Genomic DNA, 23,254 nt, shown 5'->3' on the forward strand with positions numbered 1-23,254 from the left:
TGCTCTCGCTCTCTCTCTCTCTCTCTCTCTCTCTCTCTCTCGACCTTTAAGATTTGTTGTTACTGTTCTTAATTCTCCATGGAGTACAAATGGTGAACACCATAATACCATTATTATAATTTTTCCCAACTATTTGCACCAATATTTGAATCTGGCTCCATGTACTGTCCTTAGTACTTTTAATAAGAAAATCTTTATACTGTTTTTTAAAGATTTATTTATTAATTATGTATACATATGCCCGCACGCCGGAAGAGGGTGCCAGATCTCATTACAGATGGTTGTGAGCCATCATGTGGTTGTTGGGAATTGAACTCAGGACCTCTGGAAGAGCAGCCAGTGCTCTTAACCACTGAGCTATCTGTCCAGCCCCTTTATACTAGTTTTTAAAAGCATAAAATTATGACTTAAAAATTTGTGTTACTTTTTAAATTAAGATGATTTTGTATTTTAACTCCTGTGTTTTTCTGATATAGTATTACTTTATATCACAAAGAAAGTCTGTCCTGCTGGGTGTGTGGTGCACACCTTTAATCCCAGCACTTGGGAGGCAGAAGCAGGTGGATCTCTTACCCCCACCCACACACCCCTGATACAGGGAACTCACTATGTAGACCAGGCTGGCCTCAAACTCACAGAGATCTGCCTGCCTCCGCGTCCCGAATGCCAGGATCGAAGACAGATGGATCTCATGAGTAACAAGCCAGTCTGGTCTAAAGGTTGAATTCTAGAACATTTAGGGCTACAGAGTAAGACACTGTCTTGAAAAAGAAAAAGAAAAAAAATCCATCCTATCAATTGGTTTACTTCTTATGTATGTAAGAAGTAAAGTATTAGCCTGATATAAACATGTACTAGAATTTGCTGAATTGAGTTCTTACCCTTTAAAACAAATCCTGAAGTTTAAATTGTCTCACTCGTGAAATTTTGAGTAATCCTCTGTATTGTGTTTAGTATCTAACCTCAATGAAAAAATGAAATTGCTTTTGACATTCAGATTTCAGTAGCATGTGGATAATGTAAGCACTTGATATTTCTGTCTTTTCTCAAATGATGGTTTCAATGAATAAAATGAACTAAAAGTTTCTGTTTTAAAAAGTAAACTTATGAAAACTTTGGGCTATGTTTTAGAAAGAAAAGGAAAAAAAAAAGGAAGAGAAAAAGAGAGAAAAGGAGCCAGAAAAGCCTGCCAAACCACTAACAAATGAAAAGGTAAAATTTCTTTTTTAAAAAAAATCTAAGATTATCATCTTATTATATGCTTATATTAAAGACTTTCTGGATATTTATGAAATGCCAATTATTAGCTTTTCAGAAACTAATCATGCAGTTAATCCTCCATACTGAGCATAGCCTCATGAGCCTCTCTTATGTGATTTCTACTCAGTTATACGTGTGGGTTCTCAGATCCTTATGAAGCAAGTATTCTCCTCTGAGTGACCCTGAAATGGTGATTTTAGCTGCCATGTACAGTGAGGCTGGAGTAAGTTTACAAAATGAAAAGGTCACAGGTGAAAAAGCTCAGAGAGGATTCTCTGCTTCATAACATATGAGCTAGATCTTGAAGCATGAGTAGTTTAGTGTGGAAGAAAGAAGATGCTAGACCGAAAAGGCAGCCTCGAGATGGTCTTGGAAACCAGAAATAAAGTGAGAGTTTGGACAGATCTGTGTCTGTGTATGAGGAGCAGTGAAAAGTAAGGCCAGAACAGGAGCGTGAACTCATATCACAGTATTTATTCTTCTCATGAGGAGTGGCCCTGGAATACACTTTGTTCTTGTTTTCTCTCTTTCCTCATCCCTCCCTCTGTAGCTCAGGCCAACTCAAGCTCTTTTCTTAAATGTTTAAGTTACACTTGAATTGATGTGTTGTGTGAGTGTGCTGTATAGCAAGTGTATGCATTTCCACCAGGGTGGTTGGAGGTCACAGGACAACTTGCTGCAGTTGGTTCTCTCCTTCCACCGTGTAGGTTCTGGGAATTGAACTCAGGTCAGCCGGGCTTAGAAACAGACATCTTTAGTAGACACCTCCCGAGCCATCTCAGTGACCCCCCCATGTTAAATGCTTACCTCCTCTTCCTGGGCCTCTTAAGTGCTAGACTGACAGATGTGTGGCACCACACCTGCCTAATACTTGAGTTTCTAAAGCAGGTGGTGCACCTAATTGAGAGACATTCTTTTGCAAGGTTATTTTGGCAGTAGTAGGTAAGAAAGGTATGATAGATAAGCTAGAGTTAAGGAGAACATCATATTTGCAAAGGAATTGGGTGTATAATTCTGGTGCCTTGATTTTGAATGTGTTTTATCATTCATGTGTGAAAATATGGAAAGAAAATGATTAATTCCCTTTGATTTTACATCTTCTTGATAAATGGCATATAGACTTGTGGGACTCAAAAACAAGTAAGATATGCCTGGGCAAATAATTAGCTTGAGATAAGAATTTTTTTACAGCTTAAATAGTCTGATGTGTTCTTACTATTTTACATAGTTTAAACCAGAAGCATTGAGTAGCTAAAATGAAGTATTGTCTTGTCTTATAGAAAGCTATACAAGATGACAGTAATAAATAATTATATACTAAAATACCCTGAAGTCTAGCATGAGGAACCCACTGAAGTCGTAATAGCTTTTTAATACTATTAAAATAAATGATAAAGTGTATGTGTATATATATATAAAGTCAATATGTTATAGGCTTTGTAGTAAATTGAAAACACTTTTTTCCATGGAATTTCTGAAATGTTTTTTAAAGTCTTAACGTTTTATTGCAAGTGAAGCAATAAAATAAGGGAGAAATCCAATTACTTTATGTGTAAAAGCTTCCATTTCCTACTTAATAAAAGAAAGACTTTTGCTCAGTAAGCATGCAAGCTCACAATCCTATTTTGTAAATTAGAAATTTTCTTAAATAGAAAAAAGGAGTTGTTTTCTCAGAAAATGCTTTGATAGAAAGTAGTTTCACTGAGCTAAAGCCTCCAGTTAAGTGCATCAAGATTTAAGGCTCAACAATTAAATTAGATGTGTTGTTGAAAAGGATGAAACCATCTAGAACTTTACTGAGTGCCCAGTGTAGTGTAAACATCATTTTGAAGCCTTTAAATGTATTATTTCATAGTCCTCATGGTACTTTGAGTTTGGTATGACTTTTTTATTTTTTTCATTCTTTGCTTGAACCTGAATCATATAGGATCAGCAGTTTATTCCTAGTCACACAGCTGTTAAGTAGTGACTAAGCTGAGATTTACTGAGCATCTGCCTTCCCTGCATGCACTGTGAACAATAATATACTGTGTGCACTCTCAGTTTATTCTCTACCATCCAAAAGGGGATTAAGAAAAGAGGGGACATTATGTATTTGTCATGTGGCGGCATGGGTAGGGGCGAGACTGCCTCCTGTCTCCCCCACCCTCCCATCAATGCCTGAGGCAGATGGGAGAGCTGTCCCCGTCTGTCTTGTGGCCACATGGGCAGGGGAGAGATCCCTCCCCCTCACACCATCAGATGGGAGAGCTGTCCCTGCCCCTCATCAGCTGCAGTACTCTGGAGAGTGGCCCCTGCGCCTCACCTGGACAACACAGTAGAGCTCGCCCTGAAGGTGTAGGTGTGGGAGAGCCAACCTGGAGGATGTGAAAACAGGAGAACTGACCCCGCAAGGGGTGAACTAGCCAGTGAAATGCTAGAGAACTCACCCTGGTGCTAAAGACAGGGGAGAGCTGTCAGGCTGACCAATCCCTCTACTACCCAGGCCCAGAACCAGAGTTAAGTGCTGACCCATCCCAATATCCACGCCATCTGTGATCTGCTGGATCCAGAGTCACCGGATCTCTCCACAACACAGGGCAGCAACAGAGGTCCAGGAAGAGTCCCAGTATTGATAGTGTAGTAGAGACCAGAGGCATCAAACCAAACCAGTGATTCTTTGTAATGAATGTCTGCATGTAAAGATGTATGGCTAAAGGGGTTTACTGTGTCACTCACTGCAATTTTCATGATGAGGGATTCCCTTCCCTCCTTTTTAATTTTTGACTTTTTTAATCTTAAATTTTATTTTGTTTTATTTTGGGGGTATTAAAGGAGCAGAGGACAGATACAAAGAGATGGGAGATGAATGTGATTGGGATGCATGCTGTGAAAGACAAAAAAAAAAAATGAAGTTTAAAACCGGGGGTGGGGGAACAGGAGGGCAGAGAGTCAGCTCTTCTTTCTACTAAGTGCTGTTGATTGTGCTAAGCATTTCATGTGTGCCACTTAAGGATGACAGTAATCCTGGGAAGTCTCAGGACAGTGATTATGCAAATTTAATATGAATTAATGCAAAGAAGAGATAGAAAATTCATAAAGAAAAGCTGGCTCAAGGTCACATGTAATAATTGGTGGAGTCATCTTTCTAAAGGGTGGCTGGGAAGGAGCTTATTACTGCCTTACTGTATTAGCTACTGTTCTTGTTGCTGTCAACCAAAAAGCACGTTAAGAATGGTTTATTTGGGCAACATGGTATAATAAAAAGAATATGGACTTTGGAATCAGGAAAAATTCAGTGATTATGATTAAAGTTTAATTTTAACTGAGTATGATAATGCATATCTGTAATGACAGCACCCAGAATTGGAAAGTAGGAATTTGAGGCCAGCCTGGGCTGCATAGTGAGATGCTATCAAAAATAATGTATAACAAAACAAACAAAATAAACCTGTAATGTAATATTCCAAGAAATGATCTTAGTTTACAAGTATCCTTAAAGTAGTCTGCCTTATGCCTAAAACTGAAGACAGCTAATATGTAACATATACACACAGTGTAGATAGACTGTAACAGGTTATTAGAACACAGCAGTGAACAGTTCCTGCCTCGACACACTCATTCTGAAGTCCAGTTTTTAATCTCAAAGGCATGTCCACATTGGCTTCCAGCAACATGCCAGTTACAGTTCAGAATTTCCTCCCTGAGAGTGGGTTTCTTTTGCATACATTGTGTTTCTTGATGTCTGCCTGGCTTCTGGTTTGGGAGTTTTACACACACACACACACACACACACACACACACACACACACACACACACACACACACACCCTTGCCTTTACACACACACACACATCCTTGCCTTTACACACACACACACACACACACACACACACACACACACACCCTTGCCTTATGACCTCATTTCTCTGATGTATCTAAAAGAGATGTTTAGTTTTCATCCTCCCACCCTTTCTACTTGTTAAATTCAGCAGTTTAGATTCCTTATGTGCTGTTGTCTGCATTAACTAGCCAGCTAAGGAGCAGTGGTATCTCATTCTTGAGGATCAGCTTTTATACCTGTTACTTAAAAGAACAAGAAATGTCAAAAACAGGGTGACTGAAAAGTAAGCTTTTATTCTGTTCAGTCTGTGAAGTAGCTTTGTAAATTACTGAAAGACTGGGCAGCGAAGCTTCTGCTGATAACACTAGTAATTTGAATGGGACTCCTACTTGTTGGGAATCTCCATAAAGTTTATAAAGTTGCTTTATTTGCATTTACTTATGTAAGTACTTGCTGAAAAATTTTTCTCAGTAAATTGTAGATCACCTAACTTTACCCTTACATAGTTAACTCAGGTTTTCTAATAAGTGGTTCTCCACCTTCCTAGTGCTTGTGACCCTTTAATACAGTTCCATTTGTTGAGGTGGCTCCCAACCATAGCATTATTTTTGTTGCTGCTTCATACATGTAATTTTGTTACTGTTAAGAATTGTGATGTAAATATTTGTGTTTTCTGATGGTCTTAGGTGACCCTTGTGCAATGGTTGTTTGACCCACAAATTGAGATCGCTGCCTTATTAAAAGGCAAAGAAAGTCTGTGGTGCTTATGGAAGCTGAATAAGTTACAGTGCAGTGATTCTACATGTCCCGTTTTCCACTTCTGAGCTCAGTATGAACTGTCAGAGGGTGATGGTGAAATAAAGAGCGATGTGGTTGTCAGAATACTTTGATATTTACCTGTGCTCAATTTCTTTTCCTCTCCAACCTCAACTAACAAGAGTTAGTAGCAGCTAGAAAATAATATGTGATCCAGTTCCTTAAAAGTGTAACTTGCTGGAGGGATGACTCAGCAGGTAAAGACACTTGCTGCCAAGCCTGAATGGAACCTGGACCCTGGATGGGTAAAAGGAGAGAACTGACCCCTCAAAGTTTCCCTCTGAACTCAACAAATGTCATGGTATGCACATATACATACATACCACACAAAATAAATGAAGAGATAAAAGTATAAAAATTTGTGCCTGGCGATGCAGTCCTGTGGTCTCTGCTTCTTGGAAAGTTGCAGACTACAAGTTGAAGGCTTACCTGGGCAACTTAATGAGACTTGACTCAATATAAAATATAAAGAAGAAGGAGTTTGGAATATAGCTCAGTGATAGCATTTGCCTATCATGTATAAGGTGACAGGTTCAATTCCCAGTACTACGGGGAAAGATAAATAATGAAATTTAAACTTCTGTATTCGCTATTCAGTGGTCTCATTGTGTAAGAATTACTATTGTAAATTCAAAGACCATGTTTACCTGCTTAAAAAAATAATAAGTGATTTAGGATTCCTCATGCTGACTTCATGAAAATTATGCATAAGTGAAACTTAAAAGATTGGTTTGATTAATAAAATTATCAATTAATCTAATGATATACTTCAAAGGTACAGAAGAAAGAAGATCAACAACTTGAGCCTAAGAAAAGCACCAGCCCAAAAAATGCTGCAGAGCCCACTGTTGATCTTCTAGGACTTGGTAAGTAATGGACCGTAAAACAACTGAAAGCCTACCGGAAATGAACATGGCGTCCAGTTCTTCAGTATTATATCAAGGATGTGGTTTGAAATGGTCCAATAAGTATGCTGAACTCGCACAGAAAAGACACATTTTAATAAGGAAAACCAGTGTCCATCAGCTCTGTTCTTTACTGAAATAAAAGTAATGAATTCCTTGGGGGGAAAGATATCAAAGTAACCTTCAAAAGCTTGGTAGATGTGACATTTCAAGATTAAGTAAACAGTAAGTCATGCCCTTCTTCCTCCTAGCCCCACTCAATTAAAATAAAATAGGGGGATTCCCACCCCCTTAGTAAAATAATTCTTGATAACCTTATTAGCAAATATATAAATTCAAATTTTAATTTAATTTTAACTTAAGCAATGCATTTAAGAATTGTTTTGCATATATTATGCATAATAATAGTTTCATTATGGCATTTTCATGTACACAATGTATTTTAACCATGTTCACCTCTCCTTTACCCTCCCTGATCCCCCCCCCCCCGCTTCTGTGTCTCCCTTCTACTTCCATGTCTTATAAGAGAGTTTAATTAGGGTTACTAATAGGAGTATGGATAAGGGATTATTTATAAGATGCAATCAGCTCACCAGTGACCTCACCACTGAAAAAAAATGTCTCTCCCTCCCACAGCAATTATTAAGTGCCCATAGCCCTTCAGAGAAGGGCAAGGCCTCGTGTACCCCTCATGTTCCATGATGAAATGTTGAGAGGCCAATCTTGTGTAGTTAATTACAGCTTCTGAGTGTTCAGTAGCCTATTGGATGTGTCTTTCCTAGAAGACAGCATTCTGCAACATCCCATCCCTTTCCTTTGCCTCTTGCATTCTTTCATCCCCTCTTCTGTGATATTACTTGAGCTTTGGAGTGGTAATACAGATACCTCATTTGTAACTGAGCATTAGGTAGCCACTTATCCTCAGACTTTAACCTGTTGAAGTTTCTGCATTAATCACTACTTACTGCAAACTGAAGCTTCCTTGACCACCTGCAGAAATGTGTGGGTATAAACAGATATTTAGAAGTCATTTTCTTAGGCATATCACATTGATTTTGTAAACTTCCCAACAGTGCCTTCCTTACTAGGGCCTCCGACTTTCCTAGCCATGAGCTTTTGAACAAGTTTACAGTATCACATATGTAATCTCTTTTGTGAACTGTAAGCATTGGAGCTCGGATGGAAAGGTATCCTGGCAGTTGGGAGCCAAGGTACACCACAAAGTCAGTGTAAGCATAGCAGCTTACAGCTCTGCTCCAGGAAAGGTTTCCCCAATGCCAGTATGGCAACTCTGCTACTGCATGGGAGGGTTTTCCCAGAAAAGTGTTAGAGCTCTGCCCATGCAGGGTACCTCTTGTCAAAGTCAGTCTTACTCTTTTTGTTGTTTAGTTTAACTATCAAGTGTGAGGTTTTCTATGGCTTTTTCCATACACACTTAGTTTTGGATGGCCTCTTGCCCTATACTAATTAAACTGTTTTTATCTCCACTATTCCCTCTTTCACTTTCATGTGTGGTCTACTGCTCCATCCTAACTTAAAGCCTCTTTTTTCTCTCATGAGACCTTTTGTTTTCTGAGGTTTGGTGGCATTTGTTGGCTAATTAAATATGAGAAAAGGTAGAGTTAAAGGTGGCATTAAATCTGTTTTGGACACTCAGAAAATAGAGTTTGCAGTAGAATTGGGAAAGTCGGCAGGAAGTCTGGATGGAGGATTAGGAGTTTTGTTTGACCATAGTTAATTGGAAATATTTATTACATTAAAAAGCTAATTCAAATAGAAGAAAATCTTAATTAGGTATTTAGATGACTTAGGAGTTTAAAGAGAGGCCCAGACGATGAATACAAAATTGGATGTTTCCAGCTTGTAGGTGTTATTCAGTTATGAAATTAGACCAGATCATTAACAAAGTGAAAACAGAGAGGTTTAAGAAAAAAAGAGGTTTAAGTTCTGTGCCCTATGGTACTTAGTTATTTAGAGGCCAGGAGATAAAAGACCTAGAAAGGTGACTAGGAAGGAATGAATAGACTATGTTCTGTTAAACTTTATTTGTAGAAAGGCAGAGGACCAAATGCAGTCTGCAAGCCGCAGTTCTCCATTGCTGTGAATTATGGCAAAGGGATCTGTGGAGGCTATGAGCCTGCCCCACCAGTGTTTGAGCTTACTTTTACTCCTTCAAAGTTGACCACAGCTGTGACTACAAGCAAGAAATCCTGACCTAGGGTGTGGCTACTTGGTGGTTTGGACATTAGGTTGACTCATAGAGGTGTTTCTGCTTCACCCTGACCAAAGGTCAGAGAATTCAAGCCTGTTCCTGCTCCTTCATTTTAAAATAGGAGGTTTGACCCAGGGAATGGCTGCCCACAGGATACTAGATCTAGGTTGTGTTCACTGCATATCCTACCCAAAACATCAAATGCTTTACTGGGGAAATAATGGCTTGTTGTCTCAAGTATTGAAACAAGTAACCATTCTGATTGTCCTTTGTATCATGTTAAAGTAGTCTTTTGCCTTCTCTCCCTCCCCTATTTGTATTGGGGTATAAAAGCGTATGGAAAATAAACACAGGTGAATTCAGTATTCAGTATTTACTGGTTTCCTTCCTGGTACTATCCTATGTCTTTGTGTTTCTTTCATATTTTTGTTCCTCCTACCTAATGATTTAATCCCCATGCCCCTACTCTAGAATGTACAAACCAGTCATGGCTGTACCGCAGCAGAAGTCACCCCAACGTGTGGCTTACGACAGGTATAGAAGCACATAGCAGGTCACATGCAGTCTCCTGAAGATTGTTACTTAAATTTCAGTGGTGACAAGGCCACTAAAGTGCCATCAAATATGTAGACAAAGTAAGGAAGAGAGGAAGGAAGAAACAGTTGTCTTGTGTTTTTGGTTGATGAAGCATAGTGAAGGTTGAGAAGTCAGTGCATTCAACACAGATAACAAGAATACATTCCAAGGTGTTTGGAATGGAAGAATGATAGTGGAATTTGAGAGAGACTGGAAGGCAAAAAAAGGCAAAAAATAAATACATATAGATGGTTCTTTAGATGTATTGTCCTATTATAGGGGTAGGGGCAGGGGAATGGAGTCTAATCTATCTATCTTTCTTTCTATCTATCTATCTATCTATCTATCTATCTATCTATCTATCTATCTATCTATCTATCATATTTTATAAGCTGTAGTCCATTTGCATTTTCATTGAGCAGACAACTTTGGAGAACCCATCGGATGATGTGATGGTACACTTGGAACTGGTCTGTAGGAGAAAGTTGCAGATCCAGCTAGCAGGGCAGTTGGTGAAGGAGGCTTCTCTGTTCATGAGTTGTCTTAAGTGGTACTCTGAAAACAGTGATGGGCTGAACTATGGACAGTGACTTGTAAATGTATTCCTGGTTAGGAGAACTTCAGTCTCTTTCATAAGTGAACTGGAGACGAGAAGCCCTGGTGTTATGAAGTAGTTGTAATACAAACAGATAGGGTTTGTGAGCAAGGAGGAGTTAGCTGGCAGCTGAGTTTTTCAGGTTACCTATTTGTTAACCTCTCTTGAAATCCTTGATTTATTGTTAGAAACCTTTGAGGTGATAAAAGGACTAAATGGAGATTGAAGAAATATTAGAATTTAATGTATATCATTAAATACAAAGTATTCTTAGTTCTTATTAGCTTATAAATTCTCATTTACGTGGGTGTTTGGATCACAAATGGGACACTAAGTAGTGTTTGTTTACTATGTCTTCATTTGGATTATTGGAATCAGATCAGTCATAGTATAGCAAGGCTAATTAGAATTGGAAAGCTCACTCATATTAACCATGAATGTTTCTTCGTGATTGGGGTGGTGATAAAGTCTGCCATATTTGAAATGTTACCTTCTTTCTAAGCATCTCTCAGTGTTATAATGTGAAGTAGGTCAGTAAACATGCTGGGCATGATTGTAGTTCGTGTGAACAGAAGTGTTTAACATTTCGACATTGTAACAGCCATGTCAGCAAACATGTTGGGCAGCATGCGGACCACAGGACATCCCTGACATAAGAAGTCATACCAGTTTAACACTTTTTTTCTGTAGTTGAAATATTTCACCCTTATTTTTTTTTATTTTGGTCAGTTTCTGCTATATGTGATAGCAGAAATTTCATTTATCAGTCAACGTAGTTTAGAAAATGTTAGCTTGAATAGTTAAGATAATGTAGAAAGTGAATAGTTACCTATAAGCATTAACTGTAGGTCTGGTTTTGAAAGACTTTCTTCATTTTACTGCATTGATCTAATTTCTGTTTGTCCAATGCCTTTTCAAGGATTCTCTGTGCCTTATTGCTATCTTTTATGGTGTCCCCAGCTAAATTTCTTGCATTTTCTAGAGGCTTTTCTTGCATTCTGAATCTCCCACTATTTTTATTGTTTACCAGCTACCATATCCACTTAATGACCAAAGGGGCTGTGTTGAAGGGAGCGGGCCCCTTGTTCCATCCTGCCCGGCTAGCTTAAGTCGGTAGAGCATGAGACTCTTAATCTCAGGTTTTACGTGGAGTTAGTTAAGGCACCAATCTGTAACAGGAGGAGTGGGCCTGCTTTTCATCCCAGCTGTTCTGCTAGCTTACACCCAAAATAACACACAGAAACTGTATTCATTTAAACGCTCCCTGGCCCATTAGTTCTAGCCTCCTATTGGCTAACTCTCACATCTTGATTCAACCCATTTCTAATAATCTGTATGTCACCACGAGGTCGTGACTTACCGGGAAATATTCAGCATGTCTGACCTGGCAGCTCCGTGGCAGCTCTCTTCTCTGCCCTTCTTCCCAGCATTCAGTTCTATCTACTCTGTGTACCTAAGTGCTGCCCTATCAAAAGGCCAAGGCAGTTTCTTTATTCAACCAATGAAAGCAACACAGACAGAAGGACCTCCTACACCAGGGTTGCTCCTACCCCCCATTCTGTAGTCAAGCGAGGAGTGCACAGCACAGTGCATGTCCACAGTAACGTCTCATTACCTGTGTATACAGTCCCTTATCTTGTAGTAGGGGCTGGGCTGTGTGTTTGGAAGAAGAAACTTCTAATTGTCTGGATGCCTACTTATGTGTATCTAAATGCACAAATAAGACACAACTGAACCTGATTTATGTTCTGTTTTTAGTTATTATGCTTCACCATGTCTTGTTTGGATAACTAAATTTTTTTTTAAAAAAATTGTTTTCAGCCTCTTGGTGTTCTACTGGCTTTCATTCCATCAGTAAAGAATGTGCTATAGTAGTCCTTTGATCAGGAGGGTGTATTTAACTCCTAGTACTTTGCAATATTGTTCACTAGTTGAGGGCTGATCATACCAAATGTATTCCTCCCTTTAAACTACACATATAATGGGAATTTTTTTCGAGACAGGGTTTCTCTGGTTTTGGAGCCTGTCCTGGAACTAGCTCTTGTAGACCAGGCTGGTCTCGAACTCACAGAGATCCGCCTGCCTCTGCCTCCCGAGTGCTGGGATTAAAGGCGTGCGCCACCACCGTCTTGCTACAGACCTTTCTTTCTTTCTTTCTTTCTTTCTTTCTTTCTTTCTTTCTTCATCCATCCATCCATCCATCCATCCATCCATCCATCCATCCATCTATCTATCTATCTATCTATCTATCTATCTATCTATTTAATAATGGGGTTTTGTACAAGGACAGTCTAGTGGAAAAGTATTTAAACCGAAATGTTTTCTTCCTTTGTTTTAAGCTTAGTGCAAATAATTAACTATTTGAAGATTGGTTCTTAATTTTCAGAATTTTAAGTGATCCTTTGTAGTTAGGTGTATTTGTAATTATGTGGCTTCAGTTATATAAAATAGTGGATTTCATGATGACACTTTTGGTCATATGTTTTGATCATATTCTTGTTGTTACTGTCCTTTCTTTCCCATGAACCCATGGCTTTTGTAGAAGTGTGGGTCTGTCTAAAGACAGGTCCCCAGCCTAGGGCTCAGAAGAGTCTTCCCTAGCATAAACTCTGACACAAAGGAAGCCCTCGGTCTCTTTGTCCTAATACCTGGAGAAAGTATCATCTTCCATGGGACAAAAATCATCCAGGCCAATGTGATATTAATAATGGTGATAATGAATCCTTATTGCCTGATTTAAATACTGAAAATTAGAAATAGTGACCTTCAAAATGAATTGAAGCAATAATTTCAGTGAAACATGCCAAAGATAGTAATCAAAGACAGCATATGTTTAAACACATTGGGAACTTGTATTTGCTGATTTTCTAGGTTGAAATATTTTAATTAAGGTTATTAAGAGTTGTTTCTTCAATAATTCTGTATATGTGTAGCTTTTGTGGCAAAAAGGAATATTTATGGAAGTGACATCCAAAGCTAATTATTAAAATACCATATAATGAGAAGTCTGGGATAGAGAGGAGGTGGATCTGGTATGTTGTTCATGTGCGTGTTGGGGGTAGGTAAAAAATGATTAGTGATTTCAAAAAATAAGTCTTCAGAATAGTGTGAAATAATAGTGTGAAACATTTGTTGAGAAGAGGATGGAGTTATTCTGGATGCTGTTTCTGGGAGAACAAACAAAACTGAAATGTTCTCTTTGGGATAGAGGGTAAATCCTAAGACAAAAAGGAACATAGATGATGGATGGAGGGTAGATCCTAGGGTAGAAAGGAACACAGTTTTCTTTTAGATTGTTTTTATAAAAAAAAAATTATTCTAAAAACACCCTGTTTCATGTAATATAAGAGGTTCTATATTGACAAAAATCTATATTCCTTTCAGATGGTCCTGCTGATGCACCAGTGACCAATGGGAACACAACCACAGTGCCACCCCTGAATGATGATCTGGACATTTTTGGACCAATGATCTCTAATCCTTTACCTGCCACTGTCATGCCCCCAGCTCAGGTATGCAGTGAAGTGTGGTTCTGTGTGACAACTTCAGAAACTGAACTTTGAAATCACTGTCACTGAGCAGTCACGGGCTGAAAGCCTGTTCTTTAGGCAGGGCTGGTAAACTAATCTTGGAGTTTTGATTAAACAGTTGTTTTACTCAAACAACGTCCCTTCTGTTGATGTATAGTTCTCAGCTACTTTGGTGCTAAGTAGCAGAGGCACTTACAGTAGAAACTGACATGACCCATACAGTCAGACTTCACCATCCTTAAAGTTTCAACCTTTGTTTTCGGGAAACAACAGTATTTAGAATGCATATGTGAGGTTGGGAATGAGACAAACTCAACCTGACCTTAAATCACAAGCCAGTGTTATTTTTTTTTATTTTTATTTTTTATTGATTTTATTGAGCTATACATTTTTCTCTGCTCCCCTCCCTGCCTCTTCCCTCCCCATCAACCCTCTCCCAAGGTCCCCATGCTCCTAATTTACTCAGGAGATCTTGTCTTTTTCTACTTCCCATGTAGATTAGATCTATGTAAGTCTCTCTTGAGTCCTCATTGTTATCTAGGTTCTCTGGGATTGTGATTTGTAGGCTGGTTTTCTTTGCTTTATGTTTAAAAACCACTTATGAGTGAGTACATGTGATAATTGTCTTTCTGGGTCTGGGTTACCTTACTTAATATGATGTTTTCTAGCTCCATACATTTGCCTGCAAATTTCAAGATATCATTATTTTTCTCTGTTGTGTAGTACTCCCGTAGTACTCCTTTATGTAAATCTACCACATTTTCCTTTATGCATTCTTCAGTTGAGGGACATTTAGGTTGTTTTCAGGTTCTGAAAAGCCAGTGCTATTAACATTGTCATTTTATTACATTTTGAATTAAGTTTTAGCAAATTAAATATTAATTTTCTCTGAAGGTAAATTAGGTTTTAAGTAAGTCTTAAAATGAATCTTGCTGTTTTTGAATGACTAAATAAAAACTTGAAAGAGGCAATAAGATATTTAAAATACTAATGGTGAATAAATTCTGATTTTTTTTTTTTTGTGGCATTACATAGTTTCCTTCAGGTGAAACATTACCTTTCAAGGTGCAATTTAAAGTCTCTAACAACAAGTCTGCAATATTATCATTCTCTCCTCCATTGGAACACTACAAATAAGTAGCCAGTATGTTTTCTGAAAGTATTTGAGATGCATTAGTCCTTTTCTGTGGGAATATGTAAAGGTTTTAAAAACAAGTCTATGTCACATTGAGACTAATAATGATTTATCCTACATATTTTTATGAAAATTATTGTGTTCGTGCCTTGAATTTGAAAAGTTAATCTTTTGGGAATTAATTAGACTAAAATGAGTCAACAAATTTGAGTGTAGCAAAAGTATGTATTTCAGGAAAGGTAGCTAGCATATTGTGGTTTGGCCCTTTTAGTCCCTATTGCAGCTCATGTCAAAGCAGGGACTTAGGGGTCTGGGAAGATGGTTCGTTCGGTATAAAATGTGTGCTGTGCAAGCATGAGGTCATATGAGTTCAGATCCCTAGCACCCACATACAAAGTTGAGCACAGCAGCATGTGTCTAACCCCAGTGCTAGGGGTGGTAGGGAGATGGGTAGATTCCTAAAGCTTCATTGACTGGCCAGCCAGTTGGTAATCAAGTTCTAACTCTTATGCTTATCAAGTTGTAGCCCGATGGTAAGCCTCAAAGACTAACCTTTATGCTTTGTGCATTCTGATTAGTACATTTTCAAAATATTGCCTTTGCCAGTAAAGAGTATCTTAGAAGTGTGTGTTCATATGAATGCTGGAACTATGAAGGTTGTTAATTCTTGTGGGCATTTAGTATATGAAATTGAGCTGTAATTGGGTTCAAGTACCAAGATCATGAATTGCTCTGAACCTTATTTGACTTTTGGTGTTTTCTAAGTATGTGTAAATTCTAATCAAAGATTTGCCCGTGTGTAAATATTAAATAGCCTAGGTTTACCATCTGCCTGGAAATAGCTGAGTGACAAGAATGTACATGTATGGGGGTAGGAGGAGATGGACACAGCAACTCTTTGCTGTCTACAGACACACGGAAGGGAAGGGGAGAGACAGGTTATGAATATATGAGAATGCATATGTAGACTTGCCGATAGCTGCCTTTGATTTAGTCCCTGGGATTTCCAAAAGGCCAGAAAGAGAACAGGCAAACATGGTTTCCTTTCTCCCTGGTGGTAAAATGGTAGCAAATGCAAGCCCAGTAGATAAGCAGACTTCAGGTGCTTGCTAGCTGTGCCACTTAGACTGGCCAATTTTAGCCGGTGTCTGTGTTGCGGTCGATAGTCATACTTCCTCACATGAAGAATGTTCGTCAGACTGCTCTACAGTAAGACCAAAATTTGTGTTTCCCCAACCATTTGGAAATCTTTTCATGTTGAAATCTCATTCATCAAGAATGGATCCCAAGGGGTTGAGTAGATTCCTGTGTTGCACGTAGGTGAAACATGATGAAAGGATCATTTACTGGTGTCATTTTGCTTTCAGTGTTAATAATAAATAGTAAGTACTTAACCTTGTGTAAGGCCCTGGGGTTACAAAGCCTGTCTTCATTTTCATTGGACAGAAGTCAGTTGACATACAGATGTAAGGGCACCTATCTCAACACTCGGGTAGAGTAGGGATCCAGTCCAGCTTGGAACCATTGGCCTCTGTGGTAAGATATAATTCATTGGTAACTAAGATATAGTCAGATTAAAAGACACTATTTTGGTATTCTCTCATGTCTAATTTCTTACACATTTTAGAGCTTTTGCATTCTCTCATGTCTAATTTCTTACACATTTTAGAGCTTTTGCAAAATAAGATAGTCTTTTCTATGTCTCTTATAAGTCTTGCTAAATTAGTCATAATAGGTTCAAAATATGGCTCTGCTTAACTATGTTGGAATAAAATGCTTTGAAAGTAATTTCCTGCATAGTGCTCTATCCAGGACAGTAAATGTGTAACTTTAACTTCCATCGCTACTCACCTCAATCTGTAGTTTCAGAAGAATGTGAGCCAGCATTTGAGTCTTCAGAGAATTGTTAATTTTTTCGCATTTAAAACAAATCATTAAGGAAGACTGTCATTACACAATCATGTCCTTGTATAAGTAGATTAAGGGGAAGCTTGTTTTGTAGTAAATGTCTAAATTACTTGTGTTGATTTGCTTATGGTTGAATATAGGTAGCTAAGTTTTTCTGTATTTCACTTCTGGATTTGAAGCATTCTAGTATTGTTAAAATAGACCTAGAACAAGTACGTAAACATTCTTTGGTGTAGCTTTTGAAAAAGTAAAAGTGTTTAATCTGCCATTATAGAACCTTTTGGTTCTGCAAGTGGCAACATTCTTTATTAGAAGTGACACTAGTTCTTGAGAGAAGTAGTGTCCGTCTTCACACTGTACCTGCATGTTTCCAGACTCAGTGTGCTCAAGATGTGATGGGCAAAACTGCTTTGCCCAGCTGCTGCATATGGCTAGAAAAGAGCTCAGTCTCCTTGGTTTACACTAACACTGCGCCTTCACTCGAGATGTTCGTATGTGGACTCAAAACTGATCTTATTAGATGTCACCATTTTTCCTCTTAAGATTTTGTAGAAATTAACTATTTTGGTGTTTTGCCCAGGGGACAGCCTCTGTACCAGCAGCTGCTACCCTGTCTACTGTAACATCTGGGGATCTGGATCTGTTCACTGAGCAGACTACAAAGTCAGAAGAAGTAGCAAAGAAACAACTCTCCAAAGACTCCATCTTATCTCTCTATGGAACAGGAACACAGCAAAGCACTCCTGGTAATTGATTTTGAACTTTATTTCCAGTGAATGACAGTGGTATTATAGAGTACATCCTTTGAAACTGTAATGGCAGTTGCATTTTCCTGTGGTAGGGGATACTTCTCTACTTAACTGAAATGAATGAAGGATTAGAATTAAACAATATAGGATTCACAAACTTTATTCATTTGAAACTTGACAAGTTGGTCACATATCACTTAATACTGTTCCACAAGTTTATAGGACATGAATTATCTTTGAAGAATTACTGGTATTTACATGAAGTTTGGCTTTGTGTACACTATTTTCTCTGCAGGCAAACAAATAAGCAGTCAGAGTTATACATAAATATATATAATTATGCAAAATTTGGAAATGCCTTGTCATTATAGTAAAATATTAGCATACAATTTATTCAGTTTTAATTCATCAGATCCTTTCCTTCAAAATAAGCTCATCTCATATATAGACTGAAACTGTGTGGCCACCCACGTACTTCCTCATAAAAGCAAATAATCACCACACTACCCGCCTGGTTGGTTTATGAGAGAGCAGTGGTGTGTGTCATCAGGAGTAGCATGTACTCTCAGGCTGTGCATCACTTTCACATAGTCAGAACATCTGTCTGCATTATGGAAATAACAGACTCTCAAGGTGGAGGTGTGGGTTGTTTAGAGATCTGTTCTGAGGGTCAGGAAGTTACCCTCTTTTCTGTATCTGGAGATGAGTGCAGCCATATAAAAGAGCCTCTTCTTGTTTTGTTTGTTGGTTTCTTTTTTAAAATTTGTGGTTTTTTACAATACAGGTGTGTTTATGGGACCCACAAATATGCCATTTACCTCACAAGCAGCAACTGCATTTCAAGGTTTTCCTTCCATGGGCGTGCCAGTGCCTGCAGCTCCCGGTCTTATAGGAAATATGATGGGACAGAATACAAGCATGATGGTGGGCATGCCCATGCCCAATGGGTTTATGGGAAACACACAGACTGGAGTGATGCCACTTCCTCAGAATGTTGTTGGCCCTCAAGGAGGAATGGTGGGACAGATGGGTGCACCACAGAGTAAGTTTGGCCTGCCACAAGCTCAGCAGCCTCAGTGGAACCTTTCACAGGTAGGGCTCATAAAACTATCTACCATCTCAAAGTCCAGGAAACCCTGTGTATATTCTGAGTAGTTCATTTGAAATCTAATGATGTAGCAAAAGAATTGAATAAAGATAAGTTTGATCAGATACAAATGTTTATAGGTGTCATGAGGTTTTATCAGATAGATAAATGACTCACTACCATCCTTATTTTAAGAATATTCTGTAAATAAGTGTTAGGATTTTCCTTTTCCCATTTTGACTTGTAACAGTTATAATAGTGAACATGCCTAATCTATCGTTACTAGCTAGAAGTTATCTTTGGCAGCATACAAGAGACACCTCACTCTCATATCTGCCACCTGTCAGGCTTGGTACCAGCTTTACTCAGCTCCTGGGTGGGGTCTTTTAGTCGTTCACTTAGACCAGTCTGTCTTCACTAGTAAGCGTGGATCATTTTTGGTTAGCTCTTACCAATGAGAAAGAAATCCAGCTTCATATTCTCAAAGTACAGTTTTATGAAGGATCAAAGCTGTCTCTGTCATATGGTTACTGCTTATGGATTTATGAGGAGCATCCATTGGCTCAAGAGTCCCTATGATAATAAAAACTCTGCTTGCTTCAGGTATCACTGACAAATTCCATCTCTATCTGGGATAGTTTAAGTCAAGGAGTACCATTTCTGAATTAAATGCTCTTCTGACTTTTCTGCAGCGTTCAGAGGCTTTTGAGTTAAATGTTCTGGTTCTCATTTCCTTTCCTTCATCTTAGTGTCTTGGTTCCCGTAAGACCAGCAGCTTTACCTTCAGAACATTGATTTCTAACAAACATTAGAAAAATCATCAAATATCTTAGAATTGTGGTTTACAGGAGTACATAAAGCACATGTGTACGCACTGCAAGTGCTGGCCGGGCATTAGTAATAGCTGTTCTGTTGCCAAGATGCTGAAGTTCACTCAGCTCAGGCTAAATTACAGTGAGCCAGTGAAGAATCGCAGCCCTTATCACAAGGCCATGATAGTGTCTGTGAGCAGAAGTGAAGATTTGATCTGCCTGCCTTTAGACACATTGGAGCTCTGGTGTGGTTATTGTGTCTTACAAAAACCCTGCAGAAAGAACAAAAGAACACTGATCATAGGTTTGGAACTGTATTGTGGAAAATCCTGCCTGGTCTGTCATCAACCTTTGTAGTGAGAGAACCACTGGGCTAGGTAAGAGGCAGATAAATATACTGACTCTAGCCTGGAAGAAAATTACATGTAATCTTTTATTTTATAGGATATAAAATTTAATCTTAGCTGTTAAAACACATGCTATGACATTTTTAGTATGAAAGTGTATTAAATCCATTTAGCATGCTAATAGAGAATACATTTTGTAAATGTTAGGATATTTTTAGGATGTTTTAATTTCTCAAATTTCTCAGTTCAAGAAATACTCTCATATTTGAAAGAGTCCATTGACTTATATACTCAAACAAATTAGAGGATTACTTTGGTATTCTTTTCAGTTGCTGTTAATCTTTGGGATAAAAATTTAAATACAGAAAGTGAACTAAGTATGGATTACTTCATAAGCAGTGCTAAACACAGGAAAAAATAAAGAACAAGGTTATTCTTGAATCAGTAGAGAGGTATTTGGGCATGGTCTACTTTACCTCTGTGTTTTGACTAAATTTTACATTAATGATGAAAAGTTTGGTTGTAGCTAAAGAATTAAGAATGAAAAGTGAGTAATCCTTGTCAACTAAGCCTTTTATGTGTTTCACAGATGAATCAGCAAATGGCTGGCATGAGTCTCAGTAGCGCAAACCCTACCGCAGGTTTTGGCCAGCCCCCCAGCACCACAGCAGGGTGGTCGGGCAGCTCATCGGGGCAGACTCTGAGCACACAACTGTGGAAGTGAAAAGCTGCAACAGAGTTTCATCCAAATCCAACACCCGACATTCCTCGCTACAAAGGCATCTAGTTCCCGTTTATTCATGTACATATGTATTTTCCTTTCCCCCATTTGTTCACATTAAGAATTACCTGATTGACCGTGTTGGTCTGTGCTGATTAAATCTGATGTGAAAGCAGGTTGAGAAACCATCTTCTGTGGAGGGCAGCTTTGCTCATATTTCCCATGATGTCATAGCCACATTGAGAAGCTGCTCAGTTAACTTGCATAATCGGTTTTATTCTCAAAATTATAGCTCTAATGTTTGCATATAAGGGAAGTAGTTATCATGTTAGTAAACAGTATAAACCCCACCCCCAAATTAGCCAGTAATCCTGTAGGAAGGTACTGTATGATCAAATGTTTAATCATATAAATAGAATGTAAATGTATCACTGAGCACTGTTTTCTAGTGTATCAAATTCTTTTACTCATCACTCACTTCACTGTGCTGTTGTTTAGATGTGCTTAACAGGGAACGTGATTAGTGAAAGGAAGATAAACCTGGATGTTACTGTAAAACTTAGTGTTTCAACAATTCAAATTTTCGCTGCCTCTTGTAATTTGGACCTCTTCTCATGTACATAGTGCTAATAAGAAGACCCTTTTTCTGCACTATATGCACACAGGGTAACTAAAACAAAGCCACTTTTAATCCTTAAAGGTATATCCAGGTTTATGACAGTAATTGTGTTTACATTTTATGGTGCCTAGTATTGACAAAATGTTATTTCCCTATATTAAACAGATGAATCCACACTTTTTTATTTGTGGGTTTTATTTCCTTCAGTATACACTGCCACGAGTTGGGACTGTTTAGTTGACAAAATACTCATGGATCAGGTTCTAAGACCTATTCCATCAATTATGAGAGGAAGGGAGGAAGCAGCAGGACAGGAGATACTCAGAATTTTCCCCAGTGTCCTGTAGCTTCAATGTACAAATATCTTCCCAATTAGCTTTAGAGAACACATGCAGAACAAATGAAGACAACACATTTTGTAGCATCCAGTTAGCTGTCTAAACAGATGTCCATTGGCTGACAGGAAGGGCTGAAGGAAAGGAACAATACCTGAATGAGCTGCAGCCTAAATTCCAGACTTCCTCTTCTACACCTCAATGTTCACTGTGTCCAGGTGGTACTTTGGCTCATTGGCTAGATTGACCTTCTCTGTCCGCGTGTGCCACACGAGAACCTACAGGGGAAGGGGATATTTTAAGCAGCTGAACTGTCAACACTTGCTGTCCCACCACATGAAGGAGATGATAAAGTACCTTGGTGCAGTTACTGGCTTTTGGTTCCAGTTCTTCAACTGTTGTTATCTGCTTTAGAAAGTCAGATTCTTGCATCCCTGGCTGGGATCCACGGCGCTTAAATACAGCTTTAGGATTGGACAAGATGACTTGCAGACTCACAGCAAATCCTTTGTATTAAAGAAAAAGAATTACTGTTGTACTTTTTCCCTTTGTAATTGTGCCACGTCAAAAAGTACAAGATAATTATTATATGGTTAGATTTTGGTATTCAAATTTGAATAGGAGCATTGCCTGCTTACATTCTCAAAGAGAAATTAGTCACTGTGACTTTGTACACTCTGAGGATACCTACCTCAATATGAGTTCAAATCTGTTGATAATTAAAAAAAAGTAAATTTCAGAAGCTGCTATCCTCAGAGAGTTCACCACGGCACCACATTTGATGCTCTGCATTATTGAGCTTAGGCGTTTCAGAAAGATGTCTCAACTATCCTTGAGGTGTTGAAGTGCTGGCCCAGCCTTCCTGCTTGCTTTTGACATCATTAATGTGCTTTATCATTGCGGTCAGCACTGTTCCAAATGACTTGACATTGAGAAGATCAGAGATAGAGGTACTGTGGTCATCAGAGATAGAGGTACTGTGGTCATACAAAACGTAAGTATTACCTAATTTATAATCATTAGTTTTGCTCTTAAGCATGAAGGAAGTGAGCTTAGAAATCAGAACAGGCACTTATTAAGTCATTTGGTAAATTTGGTTTTTGTATTTGAGTGTTTGTTTAAAAAGGATATTGCTTAATGGTAGAGCACTGGCCTCACATGTGTTGAGGCCCTGAGTTCAGCCTTCAGTGCTGCAAAGACAAAGAAGTATGAACTCCCTCCAGTGATTTGTTTATATGACAGAACTGTTAGGATTTAACCTGCTTTAATACATTCCTAATGCACGCCACAGCCAGCCACACATGTTTTAGAAGTCTCAAGCCTGAGCCTTTGGTCCTGACAAGGTGACACAGAACTCATGCCCTCCAGGAGCTGATGGGTTGAGAGCCAAGCCAGGGATGTCTCCATAGATAACTTTATATCCTCTTTTCGGCAGTGGATTTCTGCTGCTTTTTGGAGAAATGTAACAACATCAGACAGTAGTGGAAGAGCTGCGAGAAGACCACGCCTGATTGGTCAGTCACGCACCCTGAACCCTGCTGCTTCTTGGAAATAGTTAACTCTTAGCCACGCACAAACAGGATGTGGTCTAGGAAGTGCTGAGTGAAGCAAAGTTTAAAAAAACAGAAAACAACCCAGAAATCCAGTGTCCTCCACTAGATAGAAATACACCGTGCATTCTGTCGAGTAAGCAACACGAAATTTGGAATCCAGCCTTTTGGTTTTTACTAACTAGGTTCTTGCATTTGGCACACTGGCCAAGTCACTTCACCTTTGTTAACTGTATAATGTCCCCGTTTCAGCAAGGGAAGTATGAAAGCTCAA

The 23,254-nt window shown here is 38.7% G+C and overlaps 2 protein-coding genes across 3 annotated transcripts in view; one reads left to right on the forward strand and one right to left on the reverse strand.

Moving 5' to 3' along the window:
- Positions 1 to 21,271, forward strand: part of Smap1 (small ArfGAP 1) — an 83,007-nt gene extending 61,736 nt beyond the window's left edge. For both annotated transcript variants that reach the window (XM_050134713.1, XM_050134712.1), the window contains 6 exons: positions 1,132 to 1,212; positions 6,675 to 6,765; positions 13,572 to 13,699; positions 17,341 to 17,506; positions 18,294 to 18,601; positions 20,345 to 21,271. In XM_050134713.1, coding sequence (XP_049990670.1) covers positions 1,132 to 1,212; positions 6,675 to 6,765; positions 13,572 to 13,699; positions 17,341 to 17,506; positions 18,294 to 18,601; positions 20,345 to 20,479 — 909 coding nt within the window. In that variant the 3' untranslated portion in view covers positions 20,480 to 21,271. The remainder of the gene's footprint in view (positions 1 to 1,131; positions 1,213 to 6,674; positions 6,766 to 13,571; positions 13,700 to 17,340; positions 17,507 to 18,293; positions 18,602 to 20,344) is intronic.
- A 150-nt stretch (positions 21,272 to 21,421) lies between these two features.
- Positions 21,422 to 23,254, reverse strand: part of B3gat2 (beta-1,3-glucuronyltransferase 2) — an 84,539-nt gene continuing 82,706 nt past the window's right edge. The window contains exons 3-4 of the mRNA XM_050134715.1: positions 21,788 to 21,936; positions 21,422 to 21,708 (exon numbers count right to left, since the gene is read on the reverse strand). Of these exons, the coding sequence (XP_049990672.1) occupies positions 21,622 to 21,708; positions 21,788 to 21,936 (236 nt within the window). The 3' untranslated portion in view covers positions 21,422 to 21,621. The remainder of the gene's footprint in view (positions 21,709 to 21,787; positions 21,937 to 23,254) is intronic.

Source organism: Alexandromys fortis, unplaced genomic scaffold (assembly GCF_014885135.2).
Source record: "Alexandromys fortis isolate MF-2015 unplaced genomic scaffold, M_Fortis_MF-2015_v1.1 scaffold_20, whole genome shotgun sequence".
Lineage (NCBI taxonomy): Eukaryota > Metazoa > Chordata > Mammalia > Rodentia > Cricetidae > Alexandromys > Alexandromys fortis.